The 10390-nt window shown below is 38.5% G+C and overlaps 1 protein-coding gene across 1 annotated transcript; it reads left to right on the top strand.

Annotated features, from left to right (window-relative positions):
• The first annotated feature begins 1132 nt into the window (after positions 1–1132).
• LOC137291980 (pyrethroid hydrolase Ces2a-like) lies at positions 1133–10390 on the top strand. The gene is made up of 11 exons (XM_067823532.1): positions 1133–1390; positions 2526–2759; positions 3341–3502; positions 4820–4970; positions 5319–5504; positions 5618–5811; positions 5945–6074; positions 7917–7999; positions 8798–8918; positions 9200–9335; positions 10066–10390. Exons 1-11 carry the CDS (start codon positions 1133–1135, stop codon positions 10388–10390), a joined length of 1980 nt encoding a protein of 659 aa, XP_067679633.1.

The raw sequence follows: 10390 nt of genomic DNA, 5'->3' as shown, positions 1-10390 counted from the left end.
TACCCCTCAACAATGTTCAATTCTGATTTGGTTTTCCAGCGATGTGACATGCATGCCTAGTCATGCAAATTTCTGCCACATTATGTCTTAAACTTGGCCAAAAGAAAAGTTGCAAAAGTTTCTCTCATTTTACTACTCATACTCACACTTTCTGCAAATTCATATCCTCACCCTGCACGTTAAAAAGGAAAAATGTGATTACCACCTGACAAACTATCAGATTTATAAAGAAAACGTGAAGAGTTATTTTCCTTTGAAGATACGTCATCTGCCTCAATCTCATAAAAAGAACGATCCAAAAAAACCCTGACAAATCATACATGGCATCATTTGGCAAATACGTCTTGGAAGAAATGCCTTTGACATCGAATGAGTCACTGCACAAGAAGTAAAATAGCCAGGAAAACCATCCTTCTACTCTTCTGTACGGTACAAATTAAACTGTTTGGAGGAACAATGACAATATGATCAGCACCACCTTTGGGCCCTGTAAGATCAGTGCCGACCAAGAAATCGGTATCGGGAGCTGGGAGAGAGTCAAGAACATCAACTTTCACCTCACTAGAAATCTGAAGCCCAATTCTTAAAATGGAGGGGAACATAAATATGGTATCTATACCCTGAAGCAAAAATCGGACTTCTGGGTTGTTTCACCCCAAGTCGTTTCACTCGTTCGGGTTGTTTCATCCGCTTTCTAAACTAGCTGAATTTATTCAATATTAGGGGTCGTTCCACCCCTAATCAGGAGTTGTTTCACACCCAACTAATTGAGTATGGTGAATGGTATTAATACTTAGATGTGTTAATCCTAATTAGGAAATGCTTTTACAACTATCAGATACATGCTACTGTGTCTGTGATCCACGAGAAACTTCTTCACCGTCGGACACAGTACAAAAACAAGGGACTCCCCACAAATTCATTCCTGTCCAATGGAACTACTTGCTATATGAACAGACCACTGATATATTTTTTTAAATATTCGGTTTCGACACTTTACATAGATGAATGAAATACTGAAGAAAATTTATAGTTGATAAAAAAAATGCTGGTGGGATGAAACAAAATGACCCGTTTCCAAATATTCTTCAACATTGAAGATTGAAGAACGCCACTATCCCTCACTATAACAATGGCCAGTGTGGTAGAGCTATCTTCTATAAGTGACACAGAACTTTTAGAAACTCAGGGCAAAGACTCCTTCCGAACTACAAAATCTGGGAATTTACTCTCACAAGGAAAACTCTCCTCAGGGCCACCTGGAAAGGAAGGCTTAGATGCGATAAACATAAAAGCATTTGGAGAAGCTGCCTTTGGTGACATACAAAAATCATATGGCTTCTTACAATATGCACAAATAGGATCAGGACTTGTCATCAGTGACCACACTGTTGAACTCTTTTCATTACTCATCATGACATGTGAATGAAAAATCTTACAATCATGTAACGCAAAAGGTAATCCTCTGTTCCCTTCCTTTATAAGAAGAAATCACAGATTCCTTCCTCATGTTGAATATATGTGAACATTCATATACTGCACAATAATGCATGTAAATCTCCAGACAGAAATACATGAATCAATTTATAACAAGTTACATACATTGGTAGGCATCAATCCACACATTGTAACCATAAAAATAACTGGCGAGTACACGAAAAATATGATAAATCAGCCTATATCAGCTATATGAAATTCAATTATAAGGCAATGGTGAATATTTCCTCAAGTATCAATAGAAAGATCGAATGACTGAGTATGATTTTACGCTTCCACCGAAATTTGCTTCACACATTGTACACATGTTGAGGTTCGAACTCAGTTCTGAGGCGTGACGCTTTAACTACTCAGCTACCCAACATCCCCTGAACGAAATTGCATAGCAGTTGTTATAACAATGACGTCAGTGGTGTTAAAACATTTGACAAGCAGTAACAATTTACAAGCTAAAAAATGTGCCAAGACTGAATGTCAAAAACCTGACCTTCATGCTATCGCTGGTTTTAATGTAATTTTCGATAATAAATTCACGGGCTTGGTCTCTTTGTCTACTACATTCTAAACACTTCTGGAAAGATTCCAATTTGCATTTGACTGACACGCAGCTCATTATACCCCCATTACTGCTTACATTAGACAGCAATACATTTCTGAAGTATAGTTATTCTTACACCGCAATGTTATGAACTGCTACTGGATCTTAACAGAAACAATGCAATATAGTTACAACACTTTTCAGCAATAAATGACACGTCCATTTAACGATACATAAAACTTGAGTCATGTTTGTGTAATGTTCTGTCTGTCCAAGCAATGTACTACGATATACCTAAAGGATAGTTTACAGACATTCGGAATAAATAATTTGGTTCTTACTATATAATAGTTATTTGAATATGACAGATGCAATTGTCACATTAGTAGGGCACAGACCTACGTGTTACGTATACTGGCATTTCAGCAACGAGAGTATATCGCTATTAGCAGTCTTAATGTGAGTTGAGTCAGAGTAGACAATCGTGAAGAAATTGAAGGTTCTAGTATACAGCTTAAAGATGTGTTCTTTTTGGACAGTGTTTATCGGTGTTTCCTGTCTGGCAACAACAGTAATTACGTTTGAAGCTGAGGAATTCGTGGTACGGGAAACCCTTTATGGTCGGATCAGGGGCACTGTTAAAACTGTGCTGGGTTCCAAGAAGGTTGAACGATACCTGAGCGTTCCCTATGCGACATCTCCTGTAGGAGAACTCCGATTTGAGGTGAGATGTAAAACAGGTTTCTATTCTTCAAACATTGTAAAATGTTGTATGAATACTAGTACCTGAGTATGGTTTTACGCCGCTACAATCCCCCAGCAGTATCACGGTGGGAGGATGCCAGAAATGGACTTCACACATTGATCCCATGTAGTGTAAATCAACCTGGATCTTGGTCGTGGAGAGCGTTCGCTTTAACCATTAGGCAACCCCACCGTGCAATAAATGCTATACTGGGAGTTCCTTGTGCATGTCATTGCTATATGATTAACATGAAGAGCGAAATGGCTTTATTTGCTCTCTCCATATTTCACAGGCTTTTGGATTTACACTTTCTTTCACCCAAGTCGTATGTATTTGTATGGGGTTTTTTATGATGTTTTCGATACTATTGTGAGGAAGATACATTTTCAGGGAACCTAACAGTATCTACGTCGTTCTTAATCAAAGCATCATCATATATGTGCCTTATATATTGTTTAACAACAATTCAGAAAAAGAAATCTGTCAAAATGTGTATCGTTGAAATGACTTTGCTGACACCATAGCAAGAAAATAGCTTCACATCAATATTTATTCTACAGAACCCTGAGAAACCAACCACATGGAGAGGTATACGAAATACGACAGTGCTCCCCCCTGCCTGTCCCCAGATGGCCTTAAAATGGAGTTACGTGTATTCACACCGTCCTGGATTCAATGACAGCGACGAAGACTGTTTGTACATGAACTTGTATGTTCCGCAGGTACGTTCGTCAAATCAATTTTCATTTCTTTTTCAAATTGCGTTCGGTCATCATTGGCATGATCCTTTGTCAGTCCTTTGTTTGCGATAACACGCAAGGAAAAGGTAATCCATATCTTATCAATGCTCAAGAATAAACCCATATTTCACTGTGGAATGGAAATGACAGTTTAGTTCTGAAGGAGTCTTTGCCCTGAGTTTCTAAATGTTCTATGTCACTTAATGAAGATATCTCTACCATACTGCCCATTATGAGGGACAGTGAAGGCCTGTCCGAAGCAGCCGTCATCACAGGTCTGAAATAACAAGAACATGTTAAATTGTTTACACTCACATATTGTCTCAAAGATCGTACCCATAATCTGCCAACATAGTTGCACATACTGCTCAATATACCACCTGATATACTAAATTAATGAAATTATGCCATACATAAGGACGGCATGTAAAATGTGAAAAATGTACCACACATCAATGGTACCAGCTCTTCACTTGAACATAAGAACATAACAAGACTTGAACATAACACGACTTGAACATAAGAACATAACAAGACTGGAACATAAGAACATAACAAGACTTGAACATAAAAACATAACAAGACTTGAACATAAGAACATAACAAGACTTGAACATAAGAACCTCAAAATACGTGGAGATGTATACAGCCCTCCTTGAACGACGTTTAGAAGTAACTGGGCCTCAAAATTAGAGAAATTGACATCAATAAATTGTCGTCTTTATTTCCGTTTTGTAGCGGGTTGCACATTGAGCTATGCGATCGTGAACATTTTGACCAAAAGCAACATATAGAATTACATTTCTGTCTTCAACAGCCATCTGTACCTGCTAGCCAAGAATGTTTACTGAAAACACAGTTGGCACCACACAGCACTTCACTGCAAGCGTCTCCATGAACACCGCGTGGACTCCTAGTTTTAACCGCTTGTTTTTAATGCACATCAATCAATATTTCCGTTGGGATTGGCACAATCCAAACAAGATACTTCAGTCAAGACGTTTAACTTAAGCCTCAGGTGTGATGTCGTCCGTGATGTCACTGCCTGTAGCTTCTGTATGGACCATCTGCCAGGAGAAAAATCTGACAGTGTTACAAGAACATAAGGATGATTTCAGAATCACACAATGACCTCTCATTTGATTTTCAATGTGGTTATCGTTAAGACAGGAGAAAGTGAAAACAGCCAATACATAAACATAGGAAATGTTATGATGTTTAATGCATACTTATATATACAAAAAAGTGTATATTTCTTCTCTACAGTAGTTATAAAATCATAATTAATCTTTCGTGAAGGTTGCAGAAAATGACGTTAAGATGGCGGTCCTTGTTCACGTCCATGGTGGCAGCAACTTGGCTGGCATGGGAGCCATGTTAGATATGGACATCTTGGCAGCACATGGCGAGATCATCGTTATCAATTTTAACTACAGACTAGGTGCTCTCGGTATGTAAAAATCCGGACTGTTAACTTTTCAAAAGCACTAATGAAAATACAAATAAGCATGGGGTTATTGTGGAACTAACCACGTTAAATGTTATATTAGAGTAATTCAGTTAAGGGGTTATTTAGAGAATAATTGAATTTTCCAGCATTCTCAATATATATTACAGGTTTACAGGAGACTAGGTGCTCTCGGTATGTACAAATCTTGAATGTTTACCTTCCTAAAGCACTGGCAATGATACTGTAAACCTTAAGCATGAACGTATTGTGGAGCTCATACTGTCCTCATGTTTACGTATTCCGGGAATGTTTAACATTTCAGAACTGTCAGTTGTATATATGTTACAGGTTTTCTAAGTGGTGGACAACCGGAGTTTCCAGGAAATTATGGTCTGCTGGACCAAACTGCAGCACTGCAATGGGTTTCTCAAAATATTCATTTCTTTGGGGGTGATCCAAACAAGGTTACCGTCGAAGGACACAGCGCTGCGGCCGCAGATGTTGGCTACCATATTGTGTCACCACTGTCAAAAGGTACATATCAAACACTAAGATATTAGCGCATTGTAAGGATTATTGCTTATTGCAAGGTTTTCATGTCTGTTTGAGTACATATTGCATAACAAAAATCGAATGATCAATTTCAGGATTATTCCGTTTCGCCATCATACAGAGTGGGTCACCAACAGCCCTTTGGGCATTACAATCTCAACATCAGAAGGTTCTTACCAGATACAGTGAAGTGGTCGGTTGCAACAGTTCCATGGAACTGCAGAAGCTTAAGCAGTGCCTTAAGTCGGTGCCATGGAGGGACATAACGGACAGACTTTTCATATCTAAGGTGGGTTTTCTATGTTTATAAGCGTGATGTTATTCAATGTTAATATTCTCTCACGAACTACTTCCGATTGATGTTTTTGGTCGGATTTTAGAGAACATGCTTGTGTTAACTTGAGTGGTTTATGGATTTCCAGTGTGTTCCTTCGGACGTTTGTTTGTCCCCAGTAATTGACGGATTCTTTGTGGAAAAGCACGCGGACATTCTGTTTAAAGAGGCAGAGCTGAATGGGGAAGCCTTTATGGCTGGAATAACAAGGGATGAAGGTACGGTGCTCCATGACTAGATGGTTATCAAATATTATTACCCATACGAACTAGGTTACAAAGATGATTATTTTTGTGATAATCCCACATGTGCTTTCAGTGATTCTCAACGTTGATTGGTCAGCTAAAGAGAGAAGAAATATGATTGGTTGAAGGAACTACTTTTCACTATCCCAGTTCGTGGACAACTTTTACCGTTTCATTGATATTTAGAACGTGCTGTACTCACACACGAGATTTAGAAAAGAAACCATTAAGGTTATAACTATGAATACTCTTTTCATTTGACATTATTATTTTGCTATAACATTGCGCTATACATCGTAGTCTGGTAACAATAAATAAACTAAATAAACTAAATAAACTAAACAAAACAAAGACGACAGCTATTAAATTAACCCGATTAAGGTCAATGACTTAGGTAAAGTTGACAGTGACCTAAGAGGAAGAGCGATAAGAAGTTTACAGCCCTTGTATTCCTACAACCCGATTGTTCTTTAACCTGAATTCTGGGAAATAGAAGAGGAAGATATCGACTAAAGATGTTACCTGCAAGTGTGACAAGGGAATATGCCACGGCGTCCATGACATCGAAACAGAAAACAGCTTCTTTCTTACTGGAATTAGTTCTGAGTGATCTTTTTCAAGCTGACCTTTTTATGCATGCATTCCTAATGAATACGAGAGGTTTGTCCCGGTATCCGATTCCGACTAGAGTTATTCGTCTTGGAACTGCTGTACTTTATTGGGACCAATGATGTGACTGTAACACGCCTTCCCCAGAACAAAATCTTTAATCTTCAATCTTGTTGAGCTTCTTGACGCGTTTTCTAGATGTATTCCGGTTGTCTTTTAGATTTCACAGCGATTTCAAACTGTTGACTTTCTCCCAAGTTAACAGGTTTATGCCAACGTGTGTTTCAACACTATACGATCACCTGTCACAAGACACACGTGAGTCGTCAATGAACGAGGATCCGGCGAACTGATTTGAGCAAATAACTTATTAATACAGTGATATTGCATGTAATAGATCAACGTAACAAATGTTCTGTTGTAATTTAACGAGGAACTATTTTCCATAGAGTATTTATGTTATTACCGCAGCAGAATGGATAGCCTGTATTTCGTGTTTCTTCTTTTTAAATTACACTATGGATAACCCTCTAAGAGTGATTACAGGAATATGCCCTCCTTAAAATAATGTTCGGGTATATTTCCCGTAATCACTCATATCTCGTGGGTTTTACTGTAACTAGTCGATACTTTTGTAAATCCAGTAATCTGTTTTAAAATATCCGCCTCTATCCGCCATGATCATAAAACACAAAGATAGTAGATTTCAATCCTCTTGGCGTTTTCATAACTTTCATCAAAATATTTAATCATTTATTATTGTTTTAGTGTATGTATGCTTTGATTCTGTCATCCTCTAGGGTGGTCAGGTGCGTCCGTTGAATCTGCAGAGTTGCTAGTCCCATATATAATGAAAAAATATCTGAACAGATTCTACGATTTGGGTAAGTATCTTACCTGGAATCTTTAAAACTGAAAACTGGCATCCACTGAATTAACAATAAATGCTTCATACAGTCAATTTGTTTTATCCAACACAGAAAGTAGGGTCAGTGTTGTTCTTATTGATAGTTTTTAGAAAATAGATTACTATAGAATTGTGAAATGCTAAACCAACTCCACGGTTTGTTCAGTGACTCTAACACAGATTTTATACAATCTTCCAAGTCAGCCATTGCGTAATCCCACGCAATCTCAGCTGTATATTTGTGCCTTTTGTGTCTAGTATCCCTAACACCAGACATTCAATTGAGTTTCACCTCCTAGTTTCCATCAGTGTCATTGTACACGAGTACTTCCCTTGGGATGATCCTTTGAACAGGACGGCTCTTGCTTTGGCATTCGATGAGGTAAGTATACAAGGAAATGCTTCTTTAGAAATACCTACCTACCTACCAACCTACCTACATGCATACATGTACTGATAGGTATTGTGAAGAACTCACAAGCACAAAATGACTCAACGTGTAAGAAGGGGATTTGTTTACGTAATGATGACAATCATTTACATGACGCCAAGCATACGGTGTTAGGCAAAACAGGAATCATTAAGAACAGGTTTGTTGTACTCCTAGATTCGTTTACCATCTTCCGCGTTGTTATGCGAACCATTTGCACGTGGTTTAACGAGTTCATACAAGCAGGATAACTTGCTGGAGGTCCACTGTCTGAAGGCTCTAAACGTAATTCAAGGCTTTCAAGGAAAGTTTATGTTGAGGTGATACCTGGATCGTCAATAATTTGATGACATCACAAACACACACATATACTCATACATATACATGTACACACAGTATGCATGTGTACACATGCATGCACGCACGCACGTGCACATACATACATACATACATACACACATACATACATACATACATACATACATACGTACGTACGTACGTACGTACATACATACATACATACATACATACATACATACATACATACATACATACATACATAGTTGTATGTGTACACGAGCATGAATGGACGCACGTGCACATACATACATACATACATACATACATACATACATACATACATACATACGCAAACACACACACACACACAAGAATGCATGGACGCACACACACACACACACACACACATCTATCTCATGTATCTATGTAACTGTCCACGTTCTGTTTCAGTTTTGGGGAGATCATGAGTTGGTCGTTCCTACCTTGGATGTCGCGACACGTCTCGCTGCCAGGACGGACAACGTCTACTTTTATTCCTTTGATTATGCATCACCTTCTGCCAAGGTGCAAGGTATGCACGTGATTGATCTGTATATAACCCATTTTAAAACATACAACATTGAACAAACAAAAACAGTAGAAGTGGAAGAAGGCCGAATATTTTCACAATAACATCCTTCTATAGCATGCTGGGAAGAGTGTATATATCTGTTGGACAGTATGATAGATAGCTAAGTTGTTGTCGTTGTCATATTTTCAAATCATGCGTCCTGATGGTCCAAATGAAGGTATGTGTCGTGGACAAAGCCCATATAATCTCTTCATACAATATTTCATTCAACTGTACTACAGCTGTCCCACATGGACGAGACCTGTTCTACCTGTTCGGTTGTCCTTTCTCTGGGCATCCCCTGTACAACTATACGGAGGAAGATCGTCAGGTCAGCAAAGTTTTCATGAACATGTGGACCAGCTTCGTCAAGACAGGGTGAGGAAATGACCTCCTAGTAAATACTGCGTGGGGCCTTCCGGCATCTACATAAACCAAAGGTTTCAAATTGTATCTTCACCTCTACTTACTTACAAATAGCTTATATTTTTTTCCTCTCATCCCAGAATTTAACCCCGAATGACTATTTAACCAAAACATGTTACTGATATTGATAAGTGATGCAACCATCGTACTCTATCGGTATTGAGCCGACTAGTTGCGATGTACACATATTCATTTTTATGCTTTCTCATTTTTGTACTTATGAACTTGGGGAAAAACCCAGCTTATGTGTTTATGTTTGTTTGTGACGGTTAGTTGAATAACTATCATTATATCGCAGCCAGATATCTTATTAGTATTTATAGCACACTGTCGTGTGTCAGGTGGCTTCACGAGTCATTTCTCTTACCGTATTTTTCTGCTTTTCCCGTCGTTGGATATTGTCTGATGCTGATATACATGTAGTGTGAGGTGGAACATGCATGAAGAGGGTCCCTGGTGTGACAGTTGAGGGAATGAGCATGATGAATATGTGAATTACACTAATAATTTTACATTAAAGTTGATAATAGACGTTAATGAATGCATGAAGGTGATGAATATGACTCTAGTTGCATTCAGCTCGATAAGAGACGTCAGTGTTATAAATCAACTGATGGTTCATTGCCAAAACTAAGCATTACGTGACTCCTCTTTATATATAGACACATTTTAATTTTTGTAGGAAGCCTTCGTCAACTGTGGAAAAAGATCCAGTATACTTTCAACGGTTTGACAGCGAGATTCAACCATACATGAAAATCGATGTGGTTGGTGGAAAGGGAGCGATAAAGACAGCATACAAGCCTCGGGCTCGTCAGATGGCTTTCTGGAATAATGTGCTGCCACAGGTTATTACTCTGCAATCAAACACGACACAAACTGAAAAAGAAAAGTACGGTATATTAACCTGGAGTTTGGCCATTGTGAGTGGAATATTGTTTCTGTGTGTCTGTGCAAGTGTCGTGTTTCTTATGCGAAAGCATCGTCATCATTCACAAGCAAAGTAA

The sequence above is a fragment of the Haliotis asinina genome, chromosome 7 (assembly GCF_037392515.1).
Source record: "Haliotis asinina isolate JCU_RB_2024 chromosome 7, JCU_Hal_asi_v2, whole genome shotgun sequence".
NCBI classification, from domain to species: domain Eukaryota; kingdom Metazoa; phylum Mollusca; class Gastropoda; order Lepetellida; family Haliotidae; genus Haliotis; species Haliotis asinina.
The sequence above is the reverse complement of the archived record's forward strand: the minus strand, read 5'-3'. Positions and strand labels throughout refer to the sequence as shown.

Bases quoted from the DNA above. Each gene is read 5' to 3' on its own strand.
- LOC137291980 (XM_067823532.1), top strand. From the start codon at position 1,133: ATGGCCAGTGTGGTAGAGCTATCTTCTATAAGTGACACAGAACTTTTA. The intron at 4,971-5,318 runs GTATGTAAAAAT...TATATGTTACAG, and splicing joins CTACAGACTAGGTGCTCTCG to GTTTTCTAAGTGGTGGACAA. The intron at 9,336-10,065 runs GTGAGGAAATGA...TAATTTTTGTAG, and splicing joins ACCAGCTTCGTCAAGACAGG to GAAGCCTTCGTCAACTGTGG.